We start from the raw sequence: 19,952 nt of genomic DNA, 5'->3' as shown, positions 1-19,952 counted from the left end.
TGCCTCCATAAGATCCCACTGTAAGGCATTTTCTTAATTAGTGATTGATGGTAGAGGGCCCAGTTCATTGTAGAAGTCCTAGGCTGATGGTCCTGGGTTCTAGAAGAAAGCAAGCTGAGCAAGCCATGGGGAGCAAGCCACTGAGCAGCACCCCTCTATGACCTCTGCATCAGCTCCTGCCTCCAGGTTCCTGCACTATTTGAGTTCCTGTCCTCACTTTGATGACGAATAGCAATATGGAAGTGTAATCCAAATAATCCCTTTCCTACCAGCTTGCTTTCTGTTCATAGTGTTTCCTTGCAGCAAGAGACCCGAACTAAGACACTAATACAGACTACTTCATTCATTCCAACATTGCTATCATTGGTAGAAATTAAGTTAAATAAAGGGGCGGTGGTCTTGCAAGATGACAAAGATTGTAGACACACTGACCCACTAAGGATTGTGGAGACTGGGGTTCTCTGCTTCAGCACCTGAAAAGGAAGAATTCTGGCCTCAGCACTTACTGATGTAGGTCTCCACCTTCCTCCTCAGTGGAGGTGACAGAACTAAGTAATAGCTTTACTCAAGAACATCTCCCCTCTGACAGTGTCAATGCTGTGCCTGTTTGAAGAGCTAAGCTGTCCTTGGTCTGACTTTGGCTGGATCTGAACTCAGATTAGAACACATCAAGAAAGGAACGTGGCACCTTGGCATTACTCTTTCCAAATAGAAAAGCCAGGTTCATGTGACTGATCAGAACTAGAAATAGCTTCAAAGAAACCAGAGTTTGGGGAAAGCAGAAGTTTACATTGAACCTGAAATGAAGCTCCGCATTCTGTTCCTGTAGTTCTGGGGGCAATGTTCTTCTCTTCTCCCAGTTTTGAGCTCCAGGTACAGCAGGCATTTTATTACTTATTTATAATAAGTCAATGTCATGGTTAGGATTCTATTGCTATGGTGAAACACCATGACCAAAAAGCAAGTTAGAGAGGAAAGGGTTTATCTGGTTTTATGGCTGTTCAGTATTGAAGGAAGACAGGACAGGAACTCAAACAGGACAGAAACCTGGAGGCAGAAGCTGAGGAGAAGATATGGAGGGGTGCTGCTTACTGGCTTGCTCCCAAGGCTTGTTCAGCCAACTGTCCTAGAGAACCCAGGATCACAGCCTGGGTGGCCCCACCCACCTCTCACATCAACTACTAATTAAGAAAATTCGGCACAGGCTTGCCCAAGCCAATCTTTTGGAGGCATTTTCTCAGTAGAGGCCCCCTTCCCTTGATGACTCTAGATTGTGTCAAGTTGATAATGAAACTAACCAGGACAGTCAGTCAACAATAGGGTCACAGATTTATTGCCCCCTCCTTTATTCAAGTTAGTCTTGGGTGACAGTTGCTGACTATCTAAACAGTAATAAGAAACACTGAGTCAATTTTAAGTTTTAATTACGAGATTCAGTGATAGGGCTGCTGCTTTGGGAATGGGTTTTGATTAGCCTTTCTCAGCCCAGGGCTTTTTATCACGAGACCAGTTCTTGGAAAGTTGTGATATAAATAGGTTTTGTCCCCCTCTACCTGCATCCATCCTCCTTGCTGAAGGTGCTTTGACGAATTTTCTGTTATGTCTCCTTTACCAACTGGTCTCACCTCCCTAGCTCCTTAGGTATCTATGAAAGGAATTTGGGGACTCATGAACTGAAACTTTATAGCAAACTCGTGTGTGTGTGTGTGTGTGTGTGTGTGTGTGTGTGTGTGTGTGTGTTCTGGTGTGTATATGTATGTGTGTGTGTAAGTGTATGTGTTCTGGTGTGTGTATTGTGTGTATATGTATGTATGTGTATAAGTGTATGTGTTCGGTGTGTGTGTGTGTGTGTGTGTGTGTGTATGTGTGTGTGTGTGTGTGTTCATGCTCTGGAGAGAATCCATAGGTCCCTCTTGACTTTAGTTTGGCATCTGAAGAATGAAAGTTAACCTCTCCTAGCTCTCCTTCTCTGTCTCAGAATTTACTTGCACCAAATACCACAGTCGTGAACAGTATAATTTGATAAGTCTTTAATTAATTTTTAGTTACTGTTTGCCATTTACAGAGTTGTCCTGAGAACAAAAGCCCGAAGAAATAGTCCCAATAGTGTGAAATTCCTGGATCAGATTGTAACCAGGGAGACTTTATGGTTGCCTTCAGACCATACCAGTAGATGGCCTCAGATTCCACCTCTGCAGCTGATCAATTATGTCTTCTCTCTTTGCAGTTACACAGTGAGACCCTGTCTTTAAAAAGAAAGAAAGAAAGAAAAGCAGTTCTTAGTTCTTAGAAGTCCTTAGAGATGGCTATGAAGCCAGCTGCATCTTCTATCTGTTACGTACTTTGCACGTGGCCACTGAATACATTTTCAGTGCACAGACCCCAGAACATGATGGTTCACGGTAGCTGGAATTTAATCTTAACTGTCCTAATTCATTAGCACATGTCCCTTTTTATATTTTAACCATATCCCATTTTTAAATGCATGGCTTTACCATCCACTATCACTTGTCTAAGATCTATGTTTAGACACTCTTTGTTTTTGATGCTTAACCCTAATTTGTGCCTCTTTTTAAATTTTATGTTTTATTATTGTGTGTGAATGGAGTGTGTGCGAGTGTGTGAGTGTGTGTGTGTGAGTGTGTGTGCGTGTGTGAGTGTGTGTGTGTGTGTGTGTGTGCGCGCGCGCGCGAGTGTGTGTGTGTGTGTGTGTGTGTGTGTGTGTGTGTGTGTGTGTGTGCCCCTGCATCCTCCTGTGCTACAGGGCACATGTAGCTCTGAGAACAGCTCTATAGAGTTGACTCTCTCCTTCCTGCGGTGGGGAGGGGATCAAATTCAGGTTCGTGCACCAAGTGCCCTTCACCACTAAGCCCTCACTTTTTTCTCGCCCTTTTGTTTTTGCTTCCTTCCTCTTTCCACCATTTGGTATTTACTTTGTCCCCTCTTTCTGTTCTTCTTTGAATCACAGTCACTTGAGACCTTCCATGTTACAGCAGCTCCTACGACGTCTGGTTTTTGATGTGCCACAGCTCAGCGAGTACTGCAAAATGCCTCTTAAGGTAAACATCGCCGTCACCACAGAAGGGCAGTCAACGGCACAGCAGATGTGCTGGGGGCTGCGAAGAGCGTACACATTTAGAGAAGCAATGCGAGTGTTAGATTTTGACAGCTTCACAAGGTGCAATGCAGAAAACCAATCTCCAGCTTGAATCTGCAACTTCAAAAGCCTGGGCTTGTGGTTGTGACCTGCTGTGGGTCTCTTGAGTTACCTTCCACTACTTGATTTTTAATCAGAGATTTCTAAGGAGACTTGGAGTTTATCCTTTCTTACCCTAACTAGGTTTTTAAAATATTTTAACCTCAAAAAGTTTTGAAAGCCCTGTGGTTTTTCTTTTCTTTTTTAAAAATTATTATTTATTATTTTGCACGTTCCAATGTTTTGCCTACGTGTATGGCTGGGCAACACCCACATGCAGTACCGGCAGAGACCAGAAGAGGGTGTCAGATTCCCTGGGACTGGAGTTAAAGATGGTTGTGAGCCTCTATGAATATGCCTCTGTCCTATGGCAGAGCAGCCCGTGCTCTTACCCACTGAGCCATTGTTCCAGCCCTCCCTGTGGTCTTTCAAAGGACCTAAAATGTCCTTTCCACATTGTTCTGTGCCCCCCAAACCCACAACAGGTGCTTTTTTTTTTCTATTTATTAATGAAAAGAACACAAACTTTTTGTCTATTTTCTCATTCTTATGACTTCTCTATTATAGCCCCAAAACAACTAATCCCGGGTGGTGCTAGGGTTAGTAGCCACTCCAGAGAGCAGCATTTCAACTTCCCTCTGAGGCTCTACCTTCCTTGCAAATCCAAGAAGTGACAGCAGAGATGAGCCACACTGATGATCCCCCCCTTTTTTTTTCTTTTTCTTTTTCTTTTTCTTTAAGGAAATAGTTCAAGCAGGGTGTTAAGGGAATCTTTTATTGAGGTAACCAGAACTTTCAGAAGCCTTTGGTTCAGTCTCATAACCAGCAGGAAGCATTACTCAATCGCTGAGGTTCTCAGTCCTTCCGGGACTAAGTTTTCCTTCCAACCTTAACAGTCTGGGTCTCAATCTCAAAGGGTACTGTAGCTGAAGGTGTGGTCTGCATTCCTTAACTTGACTCTGCTTCTCATACAGACCCCTGCTCTCAGGTGATGCTGACTCCTAAGAGGCCTTACTGGTGCCACTCAGTCAGTTCACTTTGACATCTCATGGGAATGGCATTTCCCCCACTTAGATGTGAATCCTACCTGCTGGGAAGAGATGTTACTCTAATGTAACCCTCCTCTGGCCACCTATGGAACGGCTGTCACTTTGAGCTGTACAAAGGCCAGAGAGACCAGGAAGCCACAGACAACCATCAATCTTCAAACCCACAATTTTCTGTCCACTGTCCTCTCCCCATATCAGCACACCCCAGGGTGTTCCAAAATTATATGTAATCATATGAAATTATTCCCACACGTGATTGACTGGTCAGCACACTGTGACTCCTTTCCAAGGGTAACATTTTCTCATTGAAAACAGGACTGACTCCTCTCCATTTCTTAGTAACTACTTGGAGCACACACGGGAGGCAGGAGAATTAATCAGGCAGATGCAGTTCACTCCAGAGCTCATTAGGTGGGAGAGCAGAGCCTCCTGGAGGCATCTGAGGAGCCTCCAGGTTGACAATCCAACTCCTTCAAGTCCTGGTTTCCTCCTCATGATTTCTCCATGCTCTTTTCTTCTCCCTGCATGTCTCTGATGCCTGTGGATGTGCTGGACTCCGTGTGTGCCTGGTGCCCCCGTGTTCTGAAATCCCAGCTGCTGACAAACCACTATGAGCAGTGCTGGAAGTATTACTGCCTGCCTTCAGGATGGGGGAGCTATGGGCTAGCTGTGGAGGAGGAACTGCACCTCACAGAGAAGCTCTTCTGGGGGATTTTTGACTCCCTCTCCCACAAGGTAATGGCTACTTCCAAGAAAACAGGTGGCCTCAGTGACCCAGGCCCACAAGAATTTACAGCGGTTTGGCTTTACTGTTTTCTATGGACTGTACTAAGGACCTCAGGAGCATTTCATGTTAATCCTTTAAACTACCCCTTAACCTCCCATCTCAACCAAAACACACACACACACACACACACACACACACACACACACACACACACACACACTCCAGAATGGGAATTACCGTAATCCTCAGAGTAGTCAAATAAATTGCCAGACTTGCTGAGCTTAACTCACGGGAGAGCAGCCACCGGGGCAAATTCCAAAAGCATTTCTGCTTCCAGTTTTGAGTCCTTATGCCTCTTGTTCTTTTTCTCCGTGAGATGTGACATCCTGGTCCCATTTCCGGTATACTCTACTTCCTGATTGTGAATGCCACCAGCTGCCTCACACTCATTCTCCATCATGCTGATCTGTTCCCCTCAAACTCCAAGACAGAATAAGCCTCCCTCCCTTCCTTGAGTTGCTTTTGTCTGGGGTTTTTGTCACAGCAGTGGGTAAAATATTAATGCAAATCTCTATCCACCACTGTGGAATTTAGAAAATCTTCATATTCCCCCTCTGGTTATAGGTTGGGCCATTTCCTGTAACTAGTCTTCGTAGGGAAGTTTATAGCCCTTTCTAGCCTAGTAAAAAACCTTCTTAATCTTCAGATATTCTTGAAATGTATTTGGAATGGCATTGATTTAAGCCTTTAATCTTCTCCAACTTAAAGTGAATGGTAACTTGAGGGCTTTACTGCTACAGGCTGCAGGAATATATTGTAAGAATTCAGCTGGTTATGGCTAAGCCACTACCTGAAGGGATCAAGGAATTCCTTCAGAGGAAGCCAAATTCCAAGGAGCTTTTGGTGTTATTTGGCTTGTTATATATCAGCTGTCTTCTGTTATGAAAATCATGTGTGCCTTCATAGTTTTCCCAATTGATTTTTCCCTAAGAAGGGCTAACAGTATGGACCGATCACTCTCTGGACATACAAATTCCAGGTATTTGGAGAACAGCCTCAGGAAAGGCTTCCTTCCCTCCAGCCCATCCGTTTTTCCCCTTTCAGCATTGGATCTCCCTTAGCCACTTTCAAGGACTAACAGAAATAACAGCCCAGACCACCACATGCTTGTCTCCTGACTTAAGGTAAATTCCACAAGGAGACACCGCCTAGGTCAGGTGGACCTTAAGTAATAGCTTCGCACAATTTAGTTCGGACCCTCCTTTTCTTACAGCCTTACTAACTTTATAGACCTCTAACTCCTTACCTAATCACTTTTAGGAATATTTAGATAACCTTCTGTGCTAATGGCTATACACAGCCAGAACCCCAGTTCAAGCCTCCCTGTAATTATCATCATTGGCAGCATCCAACCAGGTCCATCCCCCGATGGAGGAAAGTACCTTGTCAGAGATACCTCTGTACTCTCTAAGAACAGACTTAAGTGTCCAGACTACCCATTTGAGAAGGCCTGGCGGATGTGCCAATTAAGCTTAACTTCCTCCTTTCATAATTCTTACCTCCATTTTCAGATCTCCCTTTAACTATCACCAGAGGTATCTAGCTGTACACAGGTTGCCTAGTGACTGAGCACACTTTCCCCCACCCTGCAGAAAAAAATGGCAGATAGTTTGGACAGATAGGAGCCACAGGAAAAAAGAAGGCAGTTTTATTTTCTCCCATTGACCTAGCAACTTATAGATTCTTAACATTTTCTACTAATCACATTTAAGATTATAGTTGAGCACATAAGATCCCTCTTCTTAGATATTACCCAAATTTGGCCTTTAGTTAATTCATTTCCCCATTAGTCACTTCCCTTTTGGATTGCAAATGATAATTAACAATTACTGTCCCTCTATGTGATTCTTATCACCCCTTCATTTGACCCTGGAAGCCTGGCTTTGCACTGCCAAGGGATTACTGCTTGTAAATGTATATATACCAAGACTTCCAGGGCACAGAAAGGATGGAGAAGAAGATTTGGAAAAATAAATGACTAGACTAAGAACTCAGTGTGCTGAGATTCTATTTCCCGAAAATAGTCCTCACCATTTGCAGTTCTCTCTCCTGAGCCTCAGGGATGTATAATATTAAGGCTGGTCCTTCTAATATTATACAAGACTTTACAGATTGCCATTCCACCCTCCAAGAATAGTTTTCTGTAGGAAGTACTGCAGATCAACTGGACTAACACATCCTTTGTATCTGTATTGGTGAGTGAACGGTCCTAGATGATGGCCATGGTTCTGGTGTGTCTATTGGAGTGCTCTCTGTTTCCCTCACAGAAATATGACCTGGATCTTTTCCGAATGGCCCTGCCTTGTCTCAGTGCTATTGCTGGTGCCTTACCACCAGACTATTTAGATACAAGAATCACAGCCACATTGGAGAAACAGGTCTCGGTGGATGCAGATGGGAACTTTGACCCAAAACCTATTAATACCATGAAGTAAGTTTAGAGCCACTTCTAAATTATTTCTATATTTTAGATAATAGTTAATATCTTTCTTCAGACTGTAATAGAAACTCTCATTTTTCCCTTTCCCTTCTGCCAACCCTGCTCATCATCCTCTTTGATACTACAAGTCACACCAGAAACAAGTTTAATCTATCCATTTCTGATTTTATATGTGTGTGTGTATGTATACATATGTATGTATATATATTCTGATTTTATATATTGCTTATATATATTCCAGGCTTTTTGGAGGAATTTAATATGAAACAGACTCACAAAAATAAATGTTGTCTGAGGCATTAAGATGCCTACCCACCCTGATAAATGATATGATTAATTTATTAATAAATTTTTGACAAAAATCTTTACTCTTTGTAAATTGAGCTTATACAGATATAATAACATCAAAATAACTTCAGAGTAGCGGAAGAACTTTAGCAATTACTCAAGGTGACAGCTGAATACTTGAGGTCCTTCAAGAGGTTGGATCTGTCTGCTCTTTGCCATACAAAAGAATACGACATTTTTGGAGTCACCCTATAGCAATGCCTTATCATTTCTTCCCATGAGTATCCAGAATCCTTTACTGATGCTCAGCAAACCAACAGATGCTCGTATCCAGTGTGTTTAGCCTTGGGGCAAATTGCTGTGTTAAATTTCCAAGCATCCCTCCCTAGTTCTGAGTATGTGTGCAGGGGCAACTGACTTCGTCCCTGGGTACATTTTAATGAAGAGTATAGAACTCTTCAGAATGACCTGAAAAATAAGCACAATCCCATATGATCCCCCTTGGACTTGTGTTTGATGGCAGTGGCTTTCGAATAGGAGCCTAAGCGCTTCCTAAGAATATCTGCTCTGCTAAGGTATAAAATTCATCATTGGGATAATTCCATTGGACAAAGCCTTGAGTGAGAGGACGATGAGAAACAGAATTGGAGATAAATGATGTGGTAAAAATGGAAGCTCAGGCAAGAAAAGAAAGTACATACCAGCTTTAGAAAAGCCTTATAAAAATAAAAGCATGGAAAAAGATAAGAAAGCAAATGATGTGGTGACTGGATATAGTACAAACATTATCATCATTACTCTAGCAACTGTGTGCCAATGATGAGTGGTTCCATGGCATTTTGAGAGCTCTTGTTGCTTCAGACATACTTTTGACATCAGCAAATTGAGTAATGTGAGTGCTAAAGACTGGTCCCATTTCTAAAATCAAAGAGCCCTGATTACCAAGACACGGGGTCATAACCAGAACCTAATAAAAAGCTAATGAGCCAGGCCTCCCCAAGGACAATGACAATCTTCAGCTGTCTCCACTGGAGGAATCACCTTGAGCTTCTTGCTGCCCTTGTCTCATCGAACTCTAGATTCAAGTTCCAGGGAGAGTGAATTTGATCCATCTATTCATATGCCTGACCTTGATGGCCATGCACCTAACATCATATGCAGTACCAGAAGCCTATATGATACACAGGAGAATGAAGAGTGGGTGAGCGCTGCTAGGCAAAGAGTGATGACAGGCATCTACTGTATTTCCAACATTCTAGTTGTAATGAATCACTAATTCAAAATAATAGACAACCAGTATTTTGTAACATCTGACCCTCCAGCTGCACATTCTGTTGTTCTCAGACTGGAGCTATAGGATGACAAGATTCTCATTGACAGAGACCAGAGCTGGCTTTGAAATCACAATGATACTTCAGGAGCCAGGAGGGCCCAGAGCAGCTAGCTGGAGGGAGGCCACCTATGTGCAGATGTTTCTGCAGAGAAATATTGTAATCAGACCTGGGTGGTGCCTGGAACACAGCACTGATCTTACCAACCCTGCTCAGCAGTATCACTGTGTCTAAAGTAGCTTAAGATGTGAGATTAGCTGTTAGCAATTCCTGCTAGAGGTAGCCAATTGTTACTTCTACTCACCTTTTACAGTATCTAGCTAAAATGCTTGTGGGGGCTATAATTTTGTTCTCTCAATTCACAGTTTTTCCTTGCCTGAAAAATTGGAATACATTGTCACCAAGTATGCTGAGCATTCTCATGATAAATGGGCCTGTGACAAGGTAGGGATTATCAGCTGATTGACACTTGTCAGGGAAGGGGGAAAAAAAGCCCAAGAACATTATTGGGCCGGATCCTGGAAATCTGCCTGATTTGTCTAAGTGACAGAGTCTCCATGCCAAGAGCATTCATTGTTTCTGGGCAGCAATTTCTTCAGGGTTGGTAGAGGTCAGAGAAATAGGCATTGGCAGCTGCTGGTCTGCATTTGAAGTGTTCAAGAAAATGAACAATTCTGGAAGTGTTGATTGCTTTCTTATCATTGCATTGCCTGGAGTTTATGCCCAAGCATGCACTTGTGTGTGTTCAACATAAATGTTTCATCAGGGTGGGAAGATAGTTATTTAATTTTTCCTTTGAACTCAGCATTGGAAAAAACGACTAAAATTGAAAGCCTCACTCTTGTTTTGACTTGGGAAGCTGAATTGTATCCCAGGAAGGCCACAAAGGGGCCTTCCTTTGGTGGGTGCCACTAGGACTTCTAGGCACTTGGTCCATCTGCTATTTGAAATGCCCCCACACACACATGAGGTCAGGATGCTTAGTAGGTTTAATTGCTCTGCCAAAAACATGCAGGATTAGAGCAGGCAGGCAGTGAAGGAATGGGTCCACTGATCAGCTTACAGCTTGTAGCGTGGATGCATTTTAAAGGCAGGGTCATAGAAAGTCATCTCCCTATAGTGCAGTCACAGATAAGGGAAACCATGTGCCACCACCTCAGCTCTGTGTGGATCTGTGCTCAGCTCTTATCTTCTCAAGGATTCCCACTTACGCTGATGATAACAACTGATGAACTTCAGAATGAGCTATACCTCATGATTGTAGACCAGGATTGGAAGCCTCTTCTGTGTGAAGGCCATGATAATAACCAAATAATCAATAATGAAATGGATAATGAATATTTGCAGTTCTGTGGGTCAGACAGTCTCCATGGAAATAACTCATTTCCACTGTTGTAGCACAAAAGTAGCCACAAACAAAACATTGACAACAAAAGGGGGCCTATGTGCCAGTAAAACTTTATATAAGAGAAAAAGGGACTAGAGAGATGGCTCAGTGGTTAAGAGCACTGGCTGCTCTTCCAGAGAACCTGAGTTCAATTCCCAGACCCCACATGTCAGCTTGCAATTGTCTGTAACTCTAGTTTCAGGGGATCTAATACCCTCACACAGACATATATGTAGGCAAAGCACCAATGCACATAAAATAAAAATAAATAAATCATTTTTCAAAAGTGGGGGAAAGGTGGCCAGCTGGACATGCATACTTTAGAATCTAGAGCATATGGATGATTTTCTCATTTCTTTTCAGTGTGGCCATTTGCCAAACCATGGCTTAGAGGGAAGGGGTATCTATGAATCTACAGCCATAACTAATCCATCTTTAAATTGTGTATTTTACCTCTTCAACTCGATGAATTTCTACAGCACTCTCTGTCCCCATGCCATGGCTTCAGTCCCAGCTGCCATCATCTTTGGCCCAGGCCACTATGATCTCCTGGCTGGCCTTTTCATATGCATTTTCTCCAGTCTTTTTTTCAAACCACAAGCAAGTAATTGTTCCAGTATACATATTTGGTCACATGGAATCGGTGCTCCTCCTGGTCCAGCCCCCATTCCATCTGAAAATTCTTTAATACGTTCTAATTCTTCTTAAAGGTCATAATCCCCACATGGACCAGCAGGCACTGCCCTGCCTGGGTCTCAATGAGATCTCCCTTTTCTCTCTGCCCATCAGTCTCTTCCTATACTTTTAGACCCTCTGTCACACACATGTGCACAAAACCTTCCCTGGCTGAGCAAGGTAGTCACTTGCCATCCCTACCTCACCCTGCAGGTGTCGATCTAAGCATTCATTCCTAAGCTGAGACTTCTAATTTTCTTATATGCAGGCCATCTGAGTGCCTTATTCTTCTCCTGCATAGTGTTTCACAAGTCATCTGTTTATAAAAACATTAACAAAATTTATAATAGTTGCACATTTGTACATTTGGCCCTGTCATCAGTATGTGTGTATATATATATATATATATATATATATATATATATATATATATATATATATATATATTAGTGTAGTTATTTGATCATTATCTCCCCCTGACACCTATGGGAGGCCTCATGAGAGCAAGGATATATGCTTGCTCACCATTGCCCAGAGGTTCTGATTCCTCCCACCTCAAGAACCTCTTCCTAGAGCTGGGAAGAGAGCTCAGTAGTTAAGGGTGCATACTACTATTACAGAGGACCCAAATTCAGTTCTAGTACCCAGGTCAGACAGTTCACAACTGCTTATAACTTTAGCTTTGAAGACTCCATCCTCTCTGACTTCTGAGGACGCTGAACTCATGTGTACAAACACATAATTCAACGTTTTAAAGAACCACTCTTCCTACAGGAGAAATAGAATTATGCAGCCACAGTGGCACAGGTTGTGTAGTTCTGTGATAGGCACAAGCACGGGGTTAGAACATAGAGGAATACCAAATTCCACAGTTGGTGTCCAGGGATGCTGTCTAAAGTAGTAACATTCGCAGATGGGCAGGCATTCATCGCATTCATTGCAGGGAAAAGATGAGATTATTGCTGGGTCAGCACACGCAGACCAAGAGAGGCCAGAGAGAGTTTATTGGCTTTGGGGAACCACATAGCTAGAACATGGAATAGGGCAGGGTAAGGAGGGTGGGAAATGAATATGGAAAGGCTTGCAGATTTAGAAACCATGGGGGTTTCTGTTTTTCCCATGGTGGCAGGTGACAATCAGAAATCATAAGGAAACAGAGTTCTCTAACAGGACAATTTTGGTGACTATCACCTAACAATAGTTGAAAATGAGTCAATGAATAGGTGGCAAGATTGGGGGAGCATGCTGAGAAAGCTATTGCAGTCACCCAGGTGAGCTCATCCTAAGAAGGAAGCTGGAGAGAGGCGGGCAAAGAAGTGGGCCTAGGAGGCAGAGAGATGTGAGGTGTGCAGCGTAGAGTCAACAAGGACCCCCTGTTACAGGATTAAAAACTGAGCAGGAGCTCAAGAGGGGGCAACCACCTGGGGTAAAGGAACCCAAAAGCAGGAAGCATTGGAAAAATTAACTGCTGGTTCTCTTTAGACACCCTGGTAACATGTCAAGCCGAGCTCATACTATTTGGAAATTTGAAGTCAGCTCTGCTCTAGAAATGCTGATCTGACATCAGTCATCAGTGGTAACTGAAACTACAGACCTAGATTAGAGCACCCAGAAAGTATGTGCCTCTTGGAGAAGGAAAGTTGGGAAACATGTACTTTTGACAAATAGGTAGAGGCAGAGATTGGGAACAGATGAGTAACTGGGAGTATTTGGGCTTTGATGCTGGGGAAGTCGGGGCTCCTACTTAGTTCTACATCCACAGTGCTCCAGACTCCTACTGAAGAAGGCACCCACTAGTGGTGTTTTACGGTCTTGAGCTTCTGCAACCCTAAAAAGCATGCGCTGTTGTGAGTTTGCCAAGCAGACCCCTCTTGGTGGCCAGTGGTAGATCTGGTCCCCTCTGACTTCTGCCTACTGATGTGACTGTGAGTTTGACACACTGTCCTGAGGTACAGTGTTCTCAGTGTCTATTGAAACAGCCTTCTAAGTGGCCCTAAAACTTAACAAGCGAGAAAGTGAAAAGGACAGCAGCTGGAACAAGAAGGATTGCAGGAACAAAGGTCAGGATTGGGAAGGCACAGACTTGACAGCCTGAAAGGAGCAATTAGACATTTGCTAGGGGACTCTTTAATCTCTGTCATGATCCATTATGCTACCTGAGAAAACAGAAGCAGAGATCTGGGTCATCTAGCAGGCTCTTTGTTTGAACTGAGAACATTTCTACAGAGCCACAGTGGATGGAAATATGGGATTTCCCTGGATGAAAACGTGAAGACCCACCCATTGATACGGCCCTTCAAGACACTAACAGAGAAGGTAAGAAGCAGGGTTTGTGACCATGTGGCCTGCTATGTCCTTCCTTGAGGATTGTATCAGACAATCCACCCCTCTCACAATCCTTAGCAGCTTCCATGAACTTCCCAAGCCCCAACTTCACATTCTGGTCTTCGGCTCTGAGAAAACACGTGTGAAAGAAACCCTAGTCAGCACTGGCAGATGGCCCCAAATGCACTGAGTTCCTCCTGCAACTGAATCAGGAAGGGGTTTTATTAGACTGTTAGACTGTTGAGATGGGATGGAGAAATTTGGAGAAAAAGATTTAAACAGAAGAGATTTCTACTACGTGGAGGATAGTAAAAATGGAAAGTCCCTGTGGAAGTAGAAACAGGCCTCTTGTTCTTCCCTTCTTCCTTCCTTCCTTCCTTCCTTCCTTCCTTCCTTCCTTCCTTTCTTTCTTTCTTTCTTTCTTCCTTTCTTTCTTTTTTAAGTGAAGTAGTATGGTTCATCTCAATCTGAATTCTGGTCTTACAATCAATAGGTGTTCTTTGTAAGCTTAAGTTTAGTGTCATATGTAAGGGATGACATATACATCTTTAACTGTTGACCATTCATGAAATTGGGCATACATCAAAAGAATTCTAAGTTCTGTTTCTCGGGATCAAGGAAGAGCTCAGTGCAAATGCATTTTGGCAATGTCTCATTTTAAACATAAGACACAATGAGTTCTTTCCTGGCCCTTCACTTATTTATAAACTATAGACAATGTCATTGATAATAGTGCTTTATTTCCCCTAATAAAAAAATACTATAGCCTTAGTATCTTATATTCAAAAGCATCAGAAAGATTATGTGTTATACACAAGATGCTGCAAATGACATTTTGACCTTGTGAGGGGAGGATGGAGCAAACTATCTCCTCTGTGTGCTGTGGGGAAATGGCAGGGTGTGTTCTGCATGGCTGTTCTGGGCAAACTTCCTCTAGGAGAAAGAAATTTATCGCTGGCCTGCCAGAGAATCCCTGAAAACCATGCTTGCTGTGGGCTGGACGGTGGAAAGGACCAAAGAAGGAGAAGCTTTGGTTCAACAAAGAGAGAATGAGAAACTTCGATGTGTGTCCCAGACCAATCAGGTACGACTGCCGCACTCAGTAGGCAACACTTGGCCAATAGAAACCATGACGGATCTAGGAAAGCTCTCCCTGGGGTATGGTGACAGATCCACCCAAGGTGAATAGTGGGTTTGGGGAAACCATGTGTTTGATAACCTAGTAATTGCTTCTGTTCTCCTAGGGTAATAGCTACAGCCCTGCCCCACTGGATCTCTCAAATGTTGTACTGTCCAGGGAGCTCCAGGTCAGTGCCAACCCAGGTGCAGAACATCAGTGCTTTCTAGACCTATCCAGTACAGGGCATGTTACCCTCTGAAGAATAAAAGGAGAAAAGCGGAGAGTGTGTCTAGAACATATTTCCACTAAAATATGAAACCTAAAGAGGGTTGCGTTGTGCTGAGGATATGGGGTAAACACCAGAGAATTAGCCAGTCAACTAAGAAGGGGAGACTGTGCTTCCAAGAGCACCATACAGGGTGACGAGTCAGTAACAGGAAGAAGAGTCAGCAAGGTCCTCATGTCAAACTATCAAAATAAAGTAAGGGAAACTCAGTGAAATACAGCACCTGGATGGTTGCATGGCCCTTGTTAATTTCACAAGCCATGAGGACACCCTGCATGTGCCACAGTAGATATGCTCAATTTCCCCACAATGGTGCAGGAAAGCAATGTCACTGTCCGACTCAGAGCTGTAAAACCAAATAGATGCAACTAAAAGCTTTGAGGTGCTTCCCTTGACTCCTCTTTTCCTACACATATCAGTACCTGTGGCCTCTACTCTAGCCTGGGGTTCTTCCAGCCCCTTGGACCTTAAAGGAAGTTTTTTCTAAAGAACATCCTTTGCTCTAGGTCAGAGCTGTATACACCTTATAGAAAGATCCATTCTCTTTGATAAATCTCAATGACAGTAGTTTCCAGCAAAGTGTGATTTTTTTTTTAGTTTATTTAGTTAAGATTTTCATAGATTAATTTTGACCTGACTCCTCCTGCCCAGCTCCTTATCTTTGGTGAGAAGTATAATAATAAGATAAATGAGGTACTGGCAATGTGCAGCTTTGGCTGGAAATGTGTGTTTCTCCTAGATGCATTCAACTGCCAGGATAATAAATTGCAAAGGAAGGGCAGAATCTGACATTGTTTTCTGTGTAGGGGATGATATAAAGCTAATGACGTGTGCCACACAGAATAATTAGTAATGGTAGACCTCCAGCATCAGGCGAGTAGCATTTAGTGGTGCCATTCCAGAGCCTGGAAGATAAAGAGATGTTTTTCTTGCTTGCTCGCTCTCTAACTTGTGTCTCTTGGGTGGGGAACAGGGAATGGTGGAGGTGGTGGCTGAGAACTATCACAATATCTGGGCCAAGAAGAAGAAGTTGGAGCTAGAGAGCAAAGGTAAGTGTGTTTCACAGCATCCCGTGGGGAAAGTGAGCTGGGGGCAGTGGTAGCTCTATTTTCCCAGAAGGACAAAGAACAGTTTGTGTTTATCCTTCTTCTCATTCCAGGTGGTGGCAGTCACCCTCTTTTGGTACCATATGACACCTTGACTGCCAAGGAAAAGTTCAGGGACCGAGAAAAAGCACAGGACCTGTTCAAATTCCTCCAGGTGAATGGCATTATAGTTTCCAGGTAAGTCGTCATCTTCCCCATGATAATAGTGGGCCAGGGGAGCTGGGGTGAGTTTGGCTTCACTGCTGGGTATTTAGTCACCCACTTACAAAAACCATTAGAGTAATGACAGTACTTGACATTTCTGGAAAGGATTTTAATGAATGTTTGCATATGCACTCACAAATATTATGTTATAGGTCAAAGCCTGTTCTTTGTATATTGGTCCAGCAACTGGAGTTATAAACCACATTCATAATACACCCATGAAGATTTAGAATTTAGCCACCTTTAAAGGGAAATGAGAATTTGAAGCACAAGCAAAATAATGTTTGGTATGCTAGATGATTTTTTTTTTTTAAGATTTCTTCCCTACCTCTTTTAGATGTCTTGCTAATCCTTAATTCAAAACTATAGTGATACATTTTCAGCTAGAGATCTTGGCCGTAAAATAGCCAACAACTCTTCCACACTTTGATCTGACTGTTTTATATTTTGCTAAACTACATAATAATAACAGCAAGCACAGCTAACAGAAGCAGTCTTGGAACCACAGGAATTGATTCTTCTGAAGCAGCAGTTCCTCTGGGGAGATGGAACACATCATGATGTCCTAAGACATTTTAATCACAAATTGGTGAATGTTTTCTATGAAGTTGGCTTGGACTGCTTACTCTTTATGGAGTTTGCTTACTCACTAATCAGATGCCTATGGAGAGCTATATAGCACTGTGCTTGCCGATTTCTTGGTAGAATGAAAAGCCAAGTGGTGGGCCTACTCGGATACACCCATTCCTACTAAAGAAGTGTTTGCCAAGCAAGTTATTTCTCATTTCCTAGAGATCTTTTTTTTCTAGTTAATGCCAAATAAATAAAAACTATACAAATATTTCTATTGTAGTTCATCTGAAGAAAATTACAAAACTTATTTGCTATATTGTCAGGTAGGAAAGGTCATGCTGCAGGAGACAGCCCCTGGGAAAGCATTGAGAGAGACTCCCTGCCCTGCTTTAATCCTCTTTTTAACACTAAGATGGATGTGATAAAATTCCTTGCTCACAGAAATGAAAAATTCCCCTTTACTGTAACCAAAAAGGAAGTCAAGGAAATATAATTATGGATAGATCAAATTCAGCAGCCATATTCTGGGTAGTTATTTGCCATGTATGGGGCCCCACAGGAGACATGAGTGGGCAGATGATCAAGTCAGGCCCCAGCACCAGGAGAAAGCCTTCTCTAACTTCACCCTTTCTGTCTGCTGGTGAAAGCCTGTTTTCAGTTGTTCAAGCCCCAAACCTTGACTGTTCTCTTTGTTCCCAAGTCCCTCCAATCTTTAAGAAAATTTTAATTGTTCTACCTTTAAACCATGTGCAGAATCTACCCACTTTTCACTGCCTTCATGCAATCCGCATCATGACTGAGCTGGCTTCCCACTGGGGCTGTCTGCTTTGACCCTTGTTCCCACCCATGTCCAGTTCTAAACGCAGCAGCCAGAAGAGTTGAGCATCATGCCATGTCACCTCGCTTCAGAACTGCCAGGAGCAGTTCTCATCTCACTCAAAGAAAAAAGCAAAGTTCTAATGATTTTCTGCAAAAGCCCTAAATGATTTGCTGCACTTTACATATCTCTTTCCCCTGGGACACCTGCTGACTTCCATTCCACCCACTCTGACCACCTTGCCGCACTCATTCAACCCAGGATGCATGCTCCTGCCTCAAAACCTTTGTACCGCTTGTTCCTTGGGGCAATCTTTGCCTAGATGTCCTTATAACTCACCACTCCACCTCTGTAAGCCTTTACTTCCATTCCAGTTTCCCAGTGATCCCAACCCTGATTACCATACTTCACATCATAGTCCACAGACCTTTACAACCTCATCCTCAGGCTTTTTTATTCCTGTTTTTCCTTTTTCTCTTTTAATATAACATATTGCTTTTATCATTCCACATAATTTGTATTTTGCTTATGTCTACTTATAGCTAGCATTAGGTCAAACATATGAAGAATATTTATCTTCTCTCACTTATCTCCAGGTCAATATTTTTAGTAATAATTATAAAGATCTTTCTGAAGACTCTGCTGAGAAGTCACTTTAACAAAAGTGTTGCATGTTCACATAGTCGGGTCCAAGTGCAAGCGTAAATAAGTCCAATGATGGGTCATTCCACTAAGTCAGAACAACTGTCAACACTGAAAATTAAATTCAACAACATGGGGAGGGTGGGTAATACACCAAAGCCAAGTATTTTTCTCTGCTACTTCTGGGGTTCATCTCTATCCAATCTAGAGGTATGAAGGACATGGAGTTGGATGCCTCCTCCATGGAAAAGAGATTTGCCTACAAGTTTTTAAAGAAGATCCTGAAATATGTTGACTCTGCTCAAGAATTTATTGCTCACTTGGGTAAGTATAGCTGTAAAACGTCAGGAAAGAAGGTGGTATTCCTCTGGGAAGAATGACCTAGTTATGAATGATCTTCTTGTGTCACTATAGCTCATGATTCATTGAGACAAATAATTTTGGTGGAAAACAGTAGCTAAGATTTATTTCCTCCCTACTTAAAAAGTTAGTTTAGATCCTTGAGTTCTCTGCTGGATTTGACTGGCTCTCTTGTTGTTGTTGTTGTTGTTGTTGTTGTTGTTGTTGTTGTTATTTAATGCAACTCATCCTATTAACTTGCCCATGCCTTGTGACTATGGACATCACTGAAGCCCCTTCAGAAAAGGAGCAAGGCAGCCATGAGAGAATTGACATGAGACACACCCAGTCAACACAGTCACAAAGTACTTTATAAAATGTTATTTTGTGAAAGCAGCTAAGTTTGTTGGTTGTCTTTTGAAAAGCTGCTCTGTTTCGGAAAATACTATGACTGTTGATTTGTGTGTTTGCTCTGACCAAAGTATGTTACCCTGTCTTTGTAGAAGCCATCGTCAGCAGTGGGAAAACTGAAAAGTCTCCCCATGACCAGGAGATCAAATTCTTTGCCAAAGTAAGTGTTTCTCCTTTGCTCAGGATCTCTACTGCTGGGGGTGTAGTTTAAAGGGGTCCATCAAGGAGATTTAATACTCCAAAAGCTTCAGTGGGACAGAGGTGTATTCCTCGGCTAGAGAACAGACCCAGTGTGGGTAGGAGTTCCAAGAAAGGATGCAAGCTACTCCCCTCCACACTGTAGCCTCAGGACTTAGGATCCTCCTCCCTTGTTCTGTACCATCTGTAACGGTGTGCTTTTTGTTACTGAGGTCCAAACAAGGTCACCTTCATCCTAACTGTAGGAAAGGGATGTGTAAAGGAAAGGGGAGGAGAGAGCTTGCTGCTGCTTTTCTGAAGTGTTAGCCTCGTGGTGCAAGTGAACCCTTTTAGCTTACTCTGGCTACAAGGAAAACGGCAGAAGATACTCCCTGCCTCAGTGGTCCTATGTCTCACTAAAATCTGTTGCTTCAAAGATACAATGCATTTGGGTACCAGTGATCCATGTTGCCCATAGAAGCCTGCTCAGAGGACAAAAAAAACCTTTCAATGTCTTTGAAGCAAAGATAGATGCTTCAGGTGAGGGCTCAGTCATACCTGAGTGTACCTTTTGATGCCATGGCCAAGAAGGTAATCCGAGTTCCCCAGGTGTCCTCTTCAAGTCAGATCGTCGTCATGCAAGTTTATTTATGCCTTTAGTCAATGTCCTTTCCTGTCACATAACCTCAACACCTCTGGTTAGTAGCACAGAAATAATAATAATAATAATAATAATAATAATAATAATAATAATAATAATGCAAAGTGAAACCCAGAATAGAATTTTCTGGAAATCCAC

At 42.7% G+C, this 19,952-nt stretch overlaps 1 protein-coding gene across 1 annotated transcript in view; it reads left to right on the top strand.

Moving 5' to 3' along the window:
- Ryr3 (ryanodine receptor 3) overlaps window positions 1-19,952 on the top strand; it is a 535,270-nt gene that overhangs the window by 406,467 nt on the left and 108,851 nt on the right. Inside the window, exons 49-59 of the mRNA XM_076570297.1 lie at window positions 2,969-3,059; window positions 4,840-4,980; window positions 7,300-7,463; window positions 9,457-9,535; window positions 13,380-13,469; window positions 14,416-14,562; window positions 14,723-14,785; window positions 15,858-15,933; window positions 16,044-16,167; window positions 18,435-18,550; window positions 19,069-19,136. Of these exons, the coding sequence (XP_076426412.1) occupies window positions 2,969-3,059; window positions 4,840-4,980; window positions 7,300-7,463; window positions 9,457-9,535; window positions 13,380-13,469; window positions 14,416-14,562; window positions 14,723-14,785; window positions 15,858-15,933; window positions 16,044-16,167; window positions 18,435-18,550; window positions 19,069-19,136 (1,159 nt within the window). The remainder of the gene's footprint in view (window positions 1-2,968; window positions 3,060-4,839; window positions 4,981-7,299; window positions 7,464-9,456; window positions 9,536-13,379; window positions 13,470-14,415; window positions 14,563-14,722; window positions 14,786-15,857; window positions 15,934-16,043; window positions 16,168-18,434; window positions 18,551-19,068; window positions 19,137-19,952) is intronic.

Source organism: Peromyscus maniculatus, chromosome 4 (genome assembly GCF_049852395.1).
Source record: "Peromyscus maniculatus bairdii isolate BWxNUB_F1_BW_parent chromosome 4, HU_Pman_BW_mat_3.1, whole genome shotgun sequence".
NCBI lineage: Eukaryota > Metazoa > Chordata > Mammalia > Rodentia > Cricetidae > Peromyscus > Peromyscus maniculatus.
Note: the sequence above shows the minus strand (reverse complement) of the source record. Positions and strands in the feature narration are given on the sequence as shown.